Consider the following 16,721-nt stretch of genomic DNA (forward strand, 5'->3'; position numbering starts at 1 on the left):
CAAAGGGCCCACCATTCCCCTTTCTTATTTTAAAGTTGAAGCAAATGGTGCATATTATTCATTGATCCTGCAGATGTTTAGCCAGGACATGAAGATGGAACAAAAGAGCAATTGAATTCATTTTGGGTACCTTGATTGTAAATGAAACAGATCCTTTTCCTGAATGCAGACAAAAACCTTCATGGGAAATATTTGTTTGGTTACTGTGCTTGCATTAGAAACAGGACACATCTGACCCATTGTACTTAATATGATTTCTCAAGTATAATTTTTTTTTGATACGTCTGAGATTCGCAAGTGTTTACAGTGCTGTGAGCCAAACGGGCTTCCAACTCATTTCTAGCATGTGAATGAAATGGGTACAGCCCCAGGATGGAATTGAGGCTCACTCAATTATTAGTCAGCAGGATGGGTGCTGGGGAGAATAAGTGCCCTGCTTTGTTTCTGGGTAGGGCAAGGGCAGCCTTCGGTATAGTTTCAAGCCTACATGCTGCTTCCCCACCTTTCTCTTTCTCTTGAGACTGCCTCCCTCAGGGGGACTGATTGAGTCCCATCCAATCCACCTACCAAGCTTGAAAAGGAATATTAAAAAAACATACCCATGGCTCCTTTTCCTTCTCTATGACTGGAACAAGGGGCCAGAGTCATTCAGTACATATTTATTGATAACAGTATCGGGCACTGTGCCAGATTGTAGTAAACAGAGCAGAAGCTTACAATTTTAAGGGAGAGGCAGACAATAAAAACGAAACCAAAAAAGGTTGCATAAACAGGTTGCATAAACACGGTCAAGGGAATGGACATTCTAGCAGCTGAGATGAAAGAAAATGCTGGGAGAGGGGTAGAGTGGCCCAGCTTAATGATAAAAATCTAGGGAAACCTCTCAGTGGACGTGATTTTTATCTTTTTTAAAGACTTAATAATTTATTTTTTATTATTATTGATTTTTATCTTTTTTAAAGGCTTAATTATTTATTAGAGAGAAAGAGTGGGAGGGGTAGAGGGAGAGAAAATCCCAAGCAGGCTCCCTGCTCCCTGCTGAGTGTGGAGCCCCACTCAAGGCTCCATCTCATAGCCTATGAAATCATGACCCATAAGACCATGACCTGAGCGAAAACCAAGAGTCAGAGGCTAGACCAACTGAGCCACCCAGGCACCCCGGAAAAGTCTAGTTAGGAACCAGCTAGATGCCATTTAGAGGCTAGGTGATGGGCTCTCATTAGGGAAGCGCTTAAGATCAATGAGGAATTAAAGGAAGGTTCTTCCTGACTGAAGCCTAAGAAGCAAGGCAGAGATGAGGTAGATGACTTCAGTGGGCCTCCTGGACCACTGGGAGAAGCTTAGATTTTTCTTTATTTTATTTTATTTCGATTTTATATTTATATTCTCTTTATATTTTTTATATTTGTTTTATTTTATTAAGATTTTATATTCTTGAGCAATTTTAAGGTCACAGGAAAATTGAGTACCCTTCTGGGTACAGAGATTTCTCATATACCCCTAACCCATACAAATGCATAGCATCTCCTGTTATGTACCACAGTGGAACATTTGTTAAGGTTGATGAACCTACATTGACACATTATTATCCTGAGTCTATAGTGTATATTAGAGTTCACACTTGGTGTTGCACATTCTATGGGTTTGGACAGATAAATAATGACATGTATCCATCATTACGGGATCATACAGAGAGTTTCCCTGCCCAAAACTTCTTGGCAGGACTTTGGATTTTTCCCCCAAATAGGAGTAACCACTGCAAGCCTTCAAGTCTCAGCCAGAAGGTCTTAGTAGTTCAATCTCCATTTCTTGTTCCAAACAGGTAAAATGATAGAAGACTACTGGGGAGTTTCAAGAAAGATTCTTGGAGATCTGAAATTCTTGGAGAGTCTTAAGACATATGACAAAGACAACATCCCCCCAGTGATCATGAAGCGGATCCGGGAAAGATTTATCGATCACCCAGATTTCCAGCCAGCTGTCATTAAAAATGTGTCATCTGCCTGTGAAGGTCTGTGCAAATGGGTGAGGGCCATGGAAGTGTACGATCGTGTGGCCAAAGTGGTGGCTCCCAAACGGGAGCGGCTGAGGGAGGCCGAGGGGAAGCTAGGCACACAGATGAAGAAACTGAACCAGAAGCGAGCAGAACTGAAGCTGGTGGAAGACCGCCTCCAGGCCCTGAACGACGACTTCGAAGACATGAATACCAAGAAAAAGACGCTGGAGGAAAACATTGAAATCTGCTCCCAAAAGCTGATCAGGGCAGAAAAGCTGATCAGTGGTCTTGGCGGAGAGAAGGACAGATGGACGGAAGCCGCCCGGCAGCTGGAGATCCGGTATATTGATCTGACAGGAGATGTGCTGTTATCCTCAGGGACTGTGGCTTACCTTGGGGCCTTTACTGTGGATTATCGGGCACGGTGCCAGAAGCAGTGGTTGGCCCAGTGTAAAAAAAAGGTCATCCCCAGCTCCAGTGACTTCAGTCTCAGCAACACGTTAGGAGATCCTGTAAAAATCCGTGCCTGGCAGATCGCTGGGCTACCCGTTGACTCTTTCTCCATCGACAATGGCATCATTGTGTCCAATTCCAGACGCTGGGCCTTAATGATTGACCCTCAGGGGCAGGCCAATAAATGGATCAAGAACATGGAGAAAACAAATAAGCTGTCCATCATCAAATTCTCAGATGCCACCTATGTGAGGACGCTGGAAAATGCTCTGCAGCTTGGCACCCCCGTCCTACTAGAAAATGTTGGAGAGGAGCTGGACGCCTTTATAGAACCCATCTTGCTCAAGTCCACGTTCAGGCAGCAAGGGGTTGAGTACATGAGGCTGGGTGAAAACATCATCGAATACTCCAGAGATTTTAAGTTATACATCACAACCCGTTTGAGGAACCCACATTACCTCCCTGAAGTTGCCGTGAAAGTCTGCCTCCTCAACTTCATGATCACACCCTTAGGCCTCCAAGATCAGCTCCTTGGCATCGTGGCCGCCAAGGAGAAGCCAGAACTGGAAGAGAAGAAGAATGAGTTGATTGTGGAAAGTGCCAAGAACAAGAAGCAGCTAAAAGAAATCGAAGATAAGATCTTAGAGGTCCTCTCCCTGTCTGAGGGCAACATCCTCGAGGATGAGACCGCCATCAAAATTTTGTCCTCCTCCAAACTGCTGTCTGAAGAGATCTCTGAGAAACAGGAAATTGCTTCAGTAACGGAAACACAGATCGATGAGACTCGGATGGGCTACAAGCCAGTGGCTGTCCACTCTGCCACCATCTTCTTCTGTATCTCCGACCTGGCCAACATCGAGCCCATGTACCAGTACTCCCTGACCTGGTTTATAAACCTCTATGTGCATTCCCTGGCAGAAAGCAGTAAGAGCGAAGAACTGAACCTTCGAATTGAGTACATCATCGGACATTTTACCCTCAGCATCTACAACAACGTCTGCCGCTCTCTGTTTGAGAAGGACAAGCTCCTTTTTTCCCTCCTCCTGACCATCGGCCTCATGAAAGAGAGAAAGCAAATTAACGAGGAGGTTTGGTATTTCCTTCTAACTGGAGGAGTCGCCCTGGACAACCCCTTCCCCAACCCAGCTCCTGAATGGCTGTCTGAGAAGGCATGGGCGGAAGTGGTTCGTGCGTCGGCGTTGCCGAGAATGAAGGGCCTGAAGGAACATTTAGAACAAAACCCTGAGGCATGGAGGCTCATCTATGACTCCACTTTGCCCCACGAGGAGAATTTCCCTGGAAATTGGAAGTTCCTTAAGGGATTGGAGAGGATGGTGATCCTACGATGTTTGCGGCCTGATAAAATCATTCCAGCCATTCGGGAGTTCATTGCTGAACACATGGGTGACGTGTACATCGAAGCCCCTACATTTGATCTCCAGGGGTCCTACAACGATTCCAGTTGTTGTGTCCCATTGATCTTCGTGTTGTCTCCGGGTGCAGACCCAATGGCAGGTAAGGGCAGAATGTTGTATAAAGGATATAAATGGCCCAGAATGCATGGTCAGGTAACAGTATGTTTGTCCCTTATAGCAGAAATATAGAGAAATCTCAAACTCAGATGCTTTGAAAGCCAGACCATTAACAGGCTCATGTGCGGCTGGAAGGAGCCACTGAAGATTTCTCCGCCCCACCCCCACCCCACCCTCACAAAGGAAGCAGCAGCTGCTCAGCTCCCAGGATGGCCAGATCATCTGATTTTTCAAGAGAAATCAGAAATATGGAAATCACCCATTTTTACATCTTAATAACTCATTCACATTTTTTCCTAAAAATTGTGGGGACCAGACCGGGTCTAGTTTTAAGCCTGCTGGCTATGAGTTTATCATCTTTGTCTTAAACCATTTTCTCTGACTATTGCTTCTCCCAGTTAGGCAGAAAAGTATAGAACTGTGGCTCAACCGGTGCCATTTTCTCCCCTCAAGGGACATTTGGCAAAGTGGGGAAACTTTTTTTGTCACAACTAGAGGGTGCTACTACAGTCTGGTAGATTGAAGCTGAGGATGCTGCTAACCGTCTACCCACACAGGACATCCCACACAACAAAGGATTATGCCCCAATGGCCCCCGGTGTTAGTAGTGCTGAGGTTGAGAAACCATCGTGCAGAGTGAAAGGTACATCTTCCTTCCAGAAGCAACCATTATTACCAGTTTGCATATCTTTCCAGAAACCAATTATTGCATATGAACAGGTATGAGTTGTTGACAGGAATAGATTCGTTTTCTGTTCTGTTGGGTCTCAAAGCTTTAGTTCTGTCTCTTGCTAAATGAAGAACGAGGACCAGAAATGCAAATGACAAAGCTTGCCATTCTGCTGTGGAAGCTGGGGAGTTTGACTCCTGTCCCGACCCAGATCCCCCTGGGTCAGCACCCCGGCCCCACAGGGGAAGTCAGAGGAGCGAGCTGAAATGAGCTGGTACCCTCTCCCCTTTTTCATACCACCAAGCAATTGTCAAAGATCAATTCATGGCCCCTCTCTAGTAGCTTTGTTTTTTCCCGTGTCCCTCACGTGACAGATTTAAACAAGAGAAATGAGGGGAAACCAGGAAAGGTAAAGAAGACAAATGGAAGAAAGGTCAGGGTATGTTCTGTAAAATGTTGACAAGCCGGTCACCTCCAAAGCCTTATGTTGCATATTCCTATCTGTCTGTGCTAGAGGCCTGATCAGATTCAGCTTGGATAACTTCCCAGGAGACCTCGTGGCTACCATGTCTCTCACAGTGCCTCACACTAGGAAGCACCTGCTATCTGGTTGTCTTTCCTTTCCTGATTGAGATTGATCAGGGGACTCAGGCATTGTCAGTGCGATCCGCTTCCCCCATTGCACTTCCCTTGTAAGGTTCCCCGTCGGGCTCACACTTACTGTGATGATGGCTCTTTTTTTTTTTTTTTTTTTTTTAAGATTTTACTTATTTATTTGAAAGAGATCACAAGTAGGCAGAGAGGCAGGCGGCCGGGGGGCGGGGAGCAGGCTCCCTACTGAGCAGAGAGCCTGATGTGGAGCTTGATCTCAGGACCCCAAGATCATGACCTGAGCCGAAGGCAGAGGCTTTAACCCACTGAGCCACCCAGGTGCCCCGTGATGATGGTTCTTAATCTTGGCTGCTCACGGGCATCACTTGGGAGGGCTTTAAGAAAAAGCTCCAGGTGCAGGCCATGCCTGCAACCAATTAAATTAAAATCTTTGTGAATGAGGTCCAGGCATTGTGCTTTATAAGCTTTCCGTGTGATTTCAGTATGTTTTGGAAACAACTGACCTGATGATTTTTAGAAGCCTTAACAAAATCGTTCCCCAGATCCCTTATTTCATTAGGGGCTGAAAAACGGTATTTTAATTCTATCACTCCTTCCACACTTATTAGCTGGAACTCTCCTACTAAGAAGAATTTTTCGTGGTCAACTCTTTGGTTTTCTCAGTCTAAAGTTCAAAAAGGACCTGCAGAATAGACGGTTAGTTCATTCCCTTGATTTCTCAGCTTTCAGGTTAGTGAATTGGCGCCCTGGTCACCTGCAAAGTTATTTAAGCTGGTAAGATTTTCTTTGCATCATTGTGAACGTATAGATTTTTTTTTTTTTTTTTTAGGAAATTTATTTATTTGAGAGAGAGAGAAGGACAGAGGGAGAGAAACACTCTGCTAAGGTCAGAGCCAGACGTGGGGCTTGATCCCACAGCACTGAGATCATGACCCAAGGCGAAATCAAGAGTTAGACGCTCAACTGACTGAGCCACCCAGGCACCTCATGAGCGCAAATTTTGACGTAGTGGGTGTTTCAAACATGGCAGTGTTTTACTATTTATCAAGCTTCCTGATTCTCAAGTCATTTAGTCCCCAGCCTGTGGGGGCTCCTTCACGCCTAAAGTTCTCACATAATCTCAGTAGTTTTTTATAGCTTCCATGTTGTATAGAATTACCGTGTATGCCAGGCTGAGTTTGCATAAGCATTTCTCAAAGGACTCTTTCTTTCTTTTCTTTCTTTTTTTTTTTTTTTAAAAGATTTTATTTATTTGACAGACAGAGCTCACAAGCAGGCAGAGAGAGGAAGGGAAGCAGGCTCCCCACTGAGCAGAGAGCCGGATGCAGGGCTTGATCCCAGGACCCTAGGATCATGACCTGAGCCAAAGGTAGAGGCTTTAACCCACTGAGCCACCAAGGCACCCCTCAAAGGACTCTTTCTGCAGAGGCCATAGCATTTGGAAACCAGTGTCTGGGTCCTACCAGATGCATCATTGATTGCAGACCTTACTGTTTACTAATTCTCTTTCTGGCTATGCCTACCCTGTTCTTTTCATCAGTGCTTTAAGTTTTTATCTTCAGTGACAGTGCTTTCCATTTCCAGAAGTTTTATTCCAAATCCATATATTTTTTCCCCACAGAACTGGGAATTTTATTATGCTTTGTGGTCCTTCTTTAATGATTTTGTTAGCTGTGTTTCTTTCATGGTCTTTTTCGGAGATTATATTGATCTGCTAGGACTGCTATAACAACTACCAAAGACTCAGTGGTTTAAGCAAGAGAAATTTATTTTCTCCAAATTCTGGAGACTAAAAATCCCAAATCAAGGTGTCAGCAGGGCTAGTTTCTTCTGAGACCTCTTTTGTTGGCTTGTCTGTGGCCTGCTTCTCCCTGCGTCTTTATATTAAGGTTTTCTCTCTGAGTGCATCTGTGTCCCAGTCTCCTCTCTTATAAGGACACCAGTCTTACTGGATTAGGACCTGACATAATGACCTCATTTTAACTTAATTATCCCTTTCGAAACCCATCTCCAAATACAACCACATTCTGAGGTCCTAGGACCACTTAACTGACTGAGCCCCCCAGGCACCCCTCTTTTTTTTTTTTTTTTAAGAGAACAAATTGGAACGCCGGTGTGGCTCAGACAGTTAAGCATCTGCCTTAGGTCATGATCCCAGGGTCCTGGCATCAAGCCCCACATCGGGCTTCTTGCACAAGGGGTAGTCTCCTTCTTCCTCTGCCTGCTGCTCCCTGTTTGTGCACTTTCTCTCTCTGTCAATTAAATAAATAAAATCTTTACAAAAAAGAATAAAGATAACAAATCTACACCTTTATTGACTTTTAAATCCTTAAGGGGTATAGCATCACCCAATGCTGTGGCCAATGGCTTAACAGGAAAGTTGCTTTGAATTTGGGCACAAGCTATACCACTGTTTGCATAAGCACCGGTTACTTCTCCTCACATTACTCTATTTTTGTTCGGTTTGCCACCAGGAGTCACTATGTTGTTCTTAGCTTCATACACATAAGCACGTCTCTTGCCTAGACAGAATTCAGTTTCATATTGAGCATAAAAACCTCCAATTTTAAGAAGAGCCGTCTGGTCTCTCAGGTTCCAAAGAAAAATGGTCTTGGACCACAGCCTTCCAGATGCATTTGTCGATTTGGGAGTCCTGTTCCCAGCAGACTCCACAGGCTCCAATGTGGCAGAAAGAGTATAATTGCCATTTTCCAAACAACATTTGCTCACTTCATGTCTCTGGGTCACCTTTGGGTAATTCTTTACCATATTTCAAACTTTTTCCTTACTACTATATTTGTCATAGTGATCTGTGATCAGTGATTACAACTTACCAAAAGCTCACATGATGGTTAGTATATTTTGGAAATAAAATATTATAAAGTTAAGGTAAAATGCATTGTTTTTGAGACATAATGCTATTGCACCCTTAATGGATAACACTATGTATCATACATAACTTTTTTTTTTAATTTTTGTTTATTTATTCGACAGAGAGAGGTCACAAGTAGGCAGAGAGGCAGGCAGAGAGAGAGAAAGAGAGGAGGAAGCAGGCTCCTTGCTGAGCAGACAGCCCGATGCAGGACTCGATCCCAGGACCCTGAGATCATAACCTGAGCCGAAGGCAGTGGCTTAACGTGGGTTAAGCCACCCAGGTGCCCCATCATATACATAACTTTTATATGCACTGGGAATCTAAAAAAAAAAAAAATCATTTGTTCGCTTTATTACAATATTCACTTTATTGTGGTGGTTTGGAACCAAACCCTCAGTATCTATGAGGTATGCCTGTATTGGTGTGCAAAAGATCTAAATGAGAGAAGCAAATGTATTTCTCTACAATTCTCATAAGTATAATCATATATATGCATTCATTTAAATGTATAAAATATCTCTGAAAAGATTCACAAAGAGCCAGTAACATTGGCTGCTTCTGAGGAAGAGAGAAGTGAAAGAGACTTACTTGAAATTTCACTATAAAAACACCTATTTTTCTAGTAAAATACATTAGTAACGACCCAGTTTCTAGTTCTTTGGTTGTGTGCTCACCTCTCTAGTTTTGACTTCTCTCTTCATTTTTGGCACCTGGGAATTTCTCTTTCTTTCAGACTCTGAATTTTTTTCCGATATCTGTAATTTTTTTTAAAAATCGAGACTGTCTATGTATTCAGAACAAAAGAGGAATGAACAGTAGCTTTGTTTACCCTCTTACCCAAAGTCCAAAACTTCCACATTGAGAGACTGTTTTTTTTTTTGTAGTCAACAGGAGCCAGTTAGTTTCTTTTCGTGTCCAGAATTTTTTTTTAAGATTTTATTTATTTATTTGACAGAGATGGCAAGTAGGCAGAGAGGCAGGCAGAGAGAGAGGAAGGGAAGCAGGCTCCCCGCTGAGCAGAGAACCCGATGTGGGGCTCGATCCCAGGACCCTGAGATCATGACATGAGCTGAAGGCAGAGGCTTTAACCCACTGAGCCACCCAGGTGCCCCTCCACTTCCAGAATTTTGATGCAACCCTTTTTTCTGCATTGTTGTTGTTAATATGGTCTTAGTTGGCCTGCCCTTTTTCAAAAGCCCTCTTTTCTTCCTGGTTGCAGGCCTGCTGAAGTTTGCTGACGATCTTGGCATGGGAGGTGCAAGAACACAGACCATCTCCCTTGGCCAAGGCCAAGGCTCCATTGCTACCAAAATGATCAACACTGCCATCAAAGATGGGACCTGGGTGGTGTTACAGAACTGCCACCTGGCCACGAGCTGGATGCCCATGCTAGAGAAGATCTGCGAGGAGGTGATTGTTCCTGAAAGCACCAACATCAGATTCAGGTGAGGTGTCCTCCCCACCCAGGCCCCATGGCCTGTTTCTTGAGCTGCAGATGTCATGCTGGTGGCTGGGCATACGAAGGTGAACACAGTTCTGCTTTTAAGAAGCTCTTAGTCTAGCGGAAGACAGACCACAGATGAGTGATGTTGACACCATACACTACCTACCGGACTTGTTAGCACAAGAGCCATGGAGCACAGAAAAGGGAAGGGAAAGTTGGGGAATGCCTGGAGGCCTGACAGTTGCCTGGGGTTTTGAAAAATGAATAGGCGTTTACTAGGAAGGACACTGTAGGCAGAAGGGACAGCATCTGTAAAAGCAAAAATGTGTATGAAGGTAACACTGAGATGTTATTCTGTGACTATGGGGTATAGTGAGACATTGTTGGGGGATGTATTATGAGATGTGCCTGGGAAGGTAGATTCAATGTCAGCAAATCTGATTTTTAAAATATGTGGGGTTTTTTTTAACCTGGAGTGTGGGCGCAATTGTCCAGGCTGCTCTATCCTATATTTCTTGGGCTCTGTAGAATTTTATCAATATTGGAAACAGCTACTTGTTTTTTCTGAACTTTAACCCCAGCAACACTGGGCCTTGGTTTTTGCATATACAGAAGGATGAGGTAAACCAGTCTTCAAAGCCATTTCCAACTCAAATGTTCTCTTACTCCAGGCCAAGGGTCAGCAAACAATGGATTATGGATGAAATATTGCCTGCTACCTGTTTTTGTGTATTTTGTAAACTAAGTAGAGTTTTATATATTTTTAGATGGTAGGGGAAAAAATTGGAAAAAGAATAATATTTCAGGACACATGAACATTGAATGAAATTCAAATTTCCGTGTCCACAAATAAAGTTTTATTGAAACACAGCTATGCTCATTCATATACTATCTGTGACTGCTTTCACATTACAAGTCATTGTAACCAAAACCACATGGCCTGCAGAGCCTACAATATTTACTCTTTGATCTTTTATAGGAAAAGTTTGCCAACTCCTGTTCTAGGCCACAAAACTTGCTAGTAATTTTCATCTTAGTCATGTCTGCCCGAAAACAGGAAGGTGTTTGGTGGGGTTTATTTACAAAGCCAGATTAGGCCATAGCTTATTGTATTCATGAAAGGCTCATATAAAATTCATGGAAGATTTTGAGGGCAATCCATCAGTTTCAGGAATTCTACCTGGTTCAGGATGATGAGTTGACTAACTACCATCAATGACACACTCAATGAACAAAAATTATTCATGTTGATATTAAGTTCTTCTATATTACAGTTCTAACCCAAAAGTTGTTACCTCAGGTGCCTACAGGAGGCAGGAATATAACATACCTGAGCGGAGAGGACAGGCACAAGAAGTCTTGCAGTTCCCACAGTACTCTAGCATCACCACGGGCTGTCATCCTTGCTATCAGACATCAATGGAGAGATGTGGGGATTGCGGTGAACTAGAAGCCTATGCCCTTTAAAGATTTTATTTATTTATTTGACAGAGAGAGATCACAAGTAGGCAGAGAGGCAGGCAGAGAGAGAGGAGGAAGCAGGCTCCCCGCCCAGCAGAGAGCCCGATGCGGGGCTCAATCCCAGGACCCTGAGATCATGACCTGAGCTGAAGGTGGAGGCTTAACCCACTGAGCCACCCAGGCGCCCAGAAGCCCATGCCCTTTAGAGAAGTGACTGCCTAATACCTAGCGACTGATGCCATACAGGAAGGCGGGCCCCTTGTGATCAGATTTTCTAACATTTTCAAGGGAAGGTGGGAATCTAGAATTAAAAAAAAAAAAAATAACCCTCGATTTTTACAAGTTGGCAGCTACTTCAAAACTACGCTTTAACATTGCATTGATTTGCCTGGTATGAGTGAAACACCACATAACTGCCTCCTGACGTAATGCCTCAGGCCATGTGTTTATGGCCTCTTCCCTCCCTTCCTGGCCACTCCTGGGGTTCCAGGGATAGTATCTGGCCATCATAGATGCTCAGGGAGTCTAGCAAGAAGGGAATGTGGCATGGCATTTAAGAGAGGGCCTTTGGAGTTGCATCCCATGTCAGTTGCTTCTAGGTATTGTGTCCTTGAAAAACCCGCATGACCTGTGCATGCCTCCATTTCTTCAGTGGTACAGGGGATAGCTAATCCCTTCACACAGGGTGGCTGTATGAGGGTTGAAGTGAAGGAAGGACACATATTAAATTTTTAGCATGGGGTCTGACATCTAGTAGTGCTTAATACACGGGGGCTATTGGTTTTTGTTACTGTTTTTCAGTATAACTTCTTGTATTGCGCCACCTGCTTAGGTCTGTTTTTCTTGCAGACTCTGGTTAACCAGCTATCCAACAGAGAAATTTCCAGTCAGCATCCTCCAAAATGGGATCAAAATGACCAACGAGCCCCCCAAAGGGCTCCGGGCCAACCTTTTGCGCTCTTACCTCAATGACCCCATCTCGGACCCCGTGTTCTTCCAAAGCTGCACAAAGGCAGTCATGTGGCAAAAGCTGTTGTTCGGCCTTTGTTTCTTCCATGCCATTGTTCAAGAGAGGAGAAACTTCGGACCCCTAGGTAAGAGGTGACAGTGCCCCTGGGCTGCTGGGGCACAGATCACAGGTGTATGTTCAAGTTCATACTCAGGGTTGCCAGTAAAATGCTGTATAAGTACATACCACAGACTATTGGGGACATACTTAGAATAAGCATGATTTGTTTATCTGAAATTAAACTTTCGTGGACTGTCCCGTACTTTTATTTAATAAATCCAGCAGCCCCTACATAGACCAGGTCACTATCAATGTCAGGGAAAGAGCTGATGCTCCAGAATCAGAGGGCTCCTAATTACCAAAGTAATAGGTTGTTGAGAAGATGGGAGGCCTTTCCCTTTGATGGGCATTTGCCTATCTTAAGCACAATAGCCACTTTCCAGGGAGTTGTCTGCAGCTAGTTTATGACATTGTAAGTAGTTCTCTACACATGTGCTTAAGAATGAGAGAAATACAGCCGGGGCATTTGTGCTTCCTCTTGAAAAAATAAAAACAAATTTCATTATTAATGTAACCTCTCCATGGCCTAACTTAATTTAATACTTTATGTTAATTTAACGCTCCTGTTAGAGCAGAACATCAAACTGCTAAATGCAGATTTGACATCTACATGGTTTTAAGGTTGGGCTGACTCTGATTTTGCTCAAAAGCCTTGAAATGTATTTTCAGCTGTTGTTTTGGGTTAGATAAGGAGGCAAACTGCCCTCTTAGTGATTCTCTCTGAGCATCTCCTTTCCTTCTACCATCCTGACCCTTCCACAGAGGGGAGCAGGGATGAGACAGTTTGTGGGGGGGGACACTCCCCCTGCATCTGCGTTTCATACATCATGTTCCCTGACCACTGTTTTCCCACCTACATCAGATTTCCAAAAATCCATGTAGCGGTTTGGCTTGCAACCAACTGGCCAGTTGTGTTTTCTGTGCCAGACCACGAATTTTATTATTTTGCTACATTTCTTTATTTGAATGTAAATGTTTGGGAGGAAATTCAAGGTCTCTGTTGAGCACAGATCCGACTGTACCCTGCTGTCTCCCACCATGCCCGGCTGGTTCATGCATTTGTGCCCCTTTCCCAGACCCACTGGGCAATTATCACGATACCCTTGAAAATACAAGCAGTAGTTTCTTCAAGGCCGGCCATCCCATTTTCCCATGAGCACAATGAGGGGAATTCGCAAAGCTGACTTCGTTCTGTTGCCTAATCACAGATACTGCTGTCTGGCTATGCTTTAGTGTTATTTTTGGAACTCGGTGCGTTACCACAGTATTCCAGCCAGGGAGAGTCATTCTCATTCCACAGATCCCACGATATTAACATCTACCTTAACAAATGGGGAGATCCATAAGGAAATTGATTTTAGAATGGATGTTTTCTCAGGCAGAATGGCTCCCACGTTGGCAGTAAATGTCAGAGCTAATAGTTGGCCTGGTGCTTGATCTTCATGGGGCTGAAAGAGGCTCCTGATCTGTAATGACGCTTAACTGTACATCTCGATGTCGGAATGGAAATTATGAGCTCTCGGCACTGAAGCCTCCGATTCTTCCGTGCTTTGTGCAGGATGGAATATTCCTTATGAGTTCAACGAGTCTGACCTGAGGATCAGTATGCGGCAGATCCAGATGTTTCTGAATGACTACAAGGAGGTGCCGTTTGAGGCTCTAACTTACCTGACAGGTACTTATGGGAGGAGGCTTTGCAATTACAAATCTCCAGTGTCGTACTCCACCCTTCTGCTCTTCTGATCCCATCTCTATCCATTTATTTGCTCACTCATTCAGTCAGTCAACAAACATGGAGCTCTTACTAATGCTGGTCACCATACCAGATGTTACAAAAAACTAAGATACAATTCCTACCTTCAAGTGGCTCACAATCTGTAAAGTAAAAAATATATATAAAGAAGGGTACCTGGGTGGCTCCGTCGGTTGGGTGTCTCTCTGCCTCCGGCTCAGGTCATGATCTTGGGGTCCTGGAATCAAGCCTCACATAGGGCCCTCTGCTTAGCAGGGAGTCTGTTTCTCCCCCTCCTTCTGCCCCTCCCTGCACTCGGGCTCTCTCTGTTTCTCTCTCTCTCTCTCTCTCTCTCAAGTAAATGGATAAAAATCCTTTTTTAAAAATGCTTTTAAAAAGAAATAAAAGACAATACAGTGATAAGTTCAACAAGAGAAATATTTATAAAGTAGAAAAGTAACACAATGATTAAATCTCAGGGAGGGGGTAGGGGATGATCATGGATAACTTCATGAAGGCATAAAGGATGAGTTTTGCGTGATGAATGAGTTCATAAGGGGCAGAAGATGGTAGGGTAGACAGTGGGCAGGAAGAAGGAGAGCACTCCCAACAGAGGTTCCCTCCAGTGAAAAGGGCACTTGCTGTTTTGTATTAAAACAGTCTATCTGAGGGGCACCTGGGTGGCTCAGTGGGTTAGGCCTCTGCCTTCGGCTCAGGTCATGATCTCAGGGTCCTGGGATCGAGCCCCACGCATCAGGCTCTCTGCTCAGCGGGGAGCCTGCTTCCTCCTCTCTCTCTGCCTGCCTCTCTGCCTACTTATGATCTCTCTCTATGTCAAATGAATAAATAAAAGCTTTATTTTTTTTTTTAAAGATTTTATTTATTTATTTGACAGAGAGAAATCACAAGTAGATGGAGAGGCAGGCAGAGAGAGAGAGAAGCAGGCTCCCTGCTGAGCAGAGAGCCCGATGCGGGACTCGATCCCAGGACCCCGAGATCATGACCTGAGCCGAAGGCAGCGGCTTAACCCGCTGAGCCACCCAGGCACCCAAAGCTTTAAAAACAAAACAAAAACAGTCTATCCGTTACCTTTTATTAGTCACCCAGTATAGACTAGTGCATACTATGGAAGAATGTAAATGTGCTTCCCTCAGGGAACAGATCACAGAACCCCAGAAACAGGAGATCAACTACAGACGGGCTAAGTGAGTGCGATCCCATGGCCAGAGGTCAAAATGCAGCTCAGCAGGAAACCCTGGGCATTTTCAAGATTACACACCGAGTTCCTTATTCAGCTCCGTATGTTCAGGGGCTTGGCTGGATCCTTTCTCCAGTCATGAGGCAGGCGCTCCGTATACACAGTCGTCGCACCCAGTCTCCATAGCAACTTCTGAGCCTCACTTAGTTACCCTGTTTTACACCTGACAAGACTGAGGCCTGAGGGCAGTGATTCTCAACCAAGGGCAGCTTTTCCCCCCAAGGGGACATTTGGCGACATCTGGAGACATTGTTGGCTGTCACCACTAAATAGGGGTACCACAGGGTAGAGGCCAGGGGAGCTGCTAACCATGCATCCGTGTTCTACAAAGCACAGAAAGCACACACCCCCACCAACATACACACACAGAACTACCCAGGGCAACATGTTCATAGTGCTAGGGCTGAGAAATCTTGCTTCACAGTAATCATCAAGTTCAGTTGTAAAAGGTCACACAGACCTTAACTCCACACCCTGTCTCCTGAACAAAATCCCAAGTGACACACACAACCTAAAGGCAGTGGCTTTTAGACATTCTCTAAAGAACTGAGTCATGTTCCCAGCATTTCAGGCCATTCAGAGTCACATGCCAAGGCTCTTCTTCAGAAAGCAGAACGAATGTGTCCTTGCCCTGGGGTAAGGTCTTGGTATGGGACTGTCCACAGCCCGTCAGACGACCCGCCCCCACCGTGTCCGCCAGCTTGAGCTTCCTCACTTTGCCCCTGTACCAGTCAGGGTGGACTAGTGAGGCTAAGATAATCAACAGTCCCCACATCTCAAGGGTGTAAGACACCAAAGGTCCATTTCTCACCCTCTTTACATGTCCATCGTGAATCGGCAAGGGTCTGTGTTCATTGTTATCATCTCTCAGGGGCACAGCTGGCAAAAGCTCCACCGACTCTTGATGCCATGTGTCAGGACACATGTGTGTGGCCACTGCCACAGGGATAGCACTGAAGAGCTCACGCCAGGAATCAAGTGCACACGAACACCTCTCGCACACCCTACCCCCTGCAAGGGACCCTACCACCTCTATGTGCGGCAGGAAAGAAAAAAAAAAAAAACAGATACAGATGATCATTAGAACTCTGTACTGACACTGATCAAAGAGACAGTAGTCTCTGAGTAGTCTCATCTTTTGGATAGTGGTTATCAAATTAGATTGCCCAAAGTCAATACATTCTTAATCTGATACCCCCAGCCCTTGAGCAGAGAGTAGAGACCTTAGAAAAGATAAAACACATCCTGGGGCCTGTGGGAACTTACGCTTTTGTTACCAGAATAGACACATAAGTAGCTATAAAGAAATGCGACTTCCTTTTTTATTTTTTTTAAGATTTTATTTATTCATTTGACAGAGGGATAGAGAGAGCACAAGCAGGCATTGGGGGGCGGAGGTGTGCACAGGCAGAGGGAGAGGGAGAAGTAGGCTTCCTGCTGAGCAGGGAGCCCAATATGGGGCTTGATCCCAGGACCCTGGGATCATGACCCAAGCTGAAGGCAGACACCCATCGAACTGAGCCACACAGGGGCCCCAAGACGTGACCTTCCTAAACAAACATAAAACCCAAAGCCTTCAGGAAATTTCACTGATAAGGAAGTGCCCCATGACTCTGTGC

At 44.7% G+C, this 16,721-nt stretch overlaps 1 protein-coding gene across 1 annotated transcript in view; it reads left to right on the forward strand.

Annotated features, from left to right (window-relative positions):
- Positions 1–16,721, forward strand: part of DNAH3 (dynein axonemal heavy chain 3) — a 176,080-nt gene that overhangs the window by 149,848 nt on the left and 9,511 nt on the right. The window contains exons 54-57 of the mRNA XM_059154472.1: positions 1,823–3,964; positions 9,358–9,583; positions 11,893–12,137; positions 13,671–13,787. Coding sequence (XP_059010455.1) covers positions 1,823–3,964; positions 9,358–9,583; positions 11,893–12,137; positions 13,671–13,787 — 2,730 coding nt within the window. The remainder of the gene's footprint in view (positions 1–1,822; positions 3,965–9,357; positions 9,584–11,892; positions 12,138–13,670; positions 13,788–16,721) is intronic.

This window comes from Mustela lutreola, chromosome 17, assembly GCF_030435805.1.
Source record: "Mustela lutreola isolate mMusLut2 chromosome 17, mMusLut2.pri, whole genome shotgun sequence".
Taxonomy (NCBI): Eukaryota; Metazoa; Chordata; class Mammalia; order Carnivora; family Mustelidae; genus Mustela; species Mustela lutreola.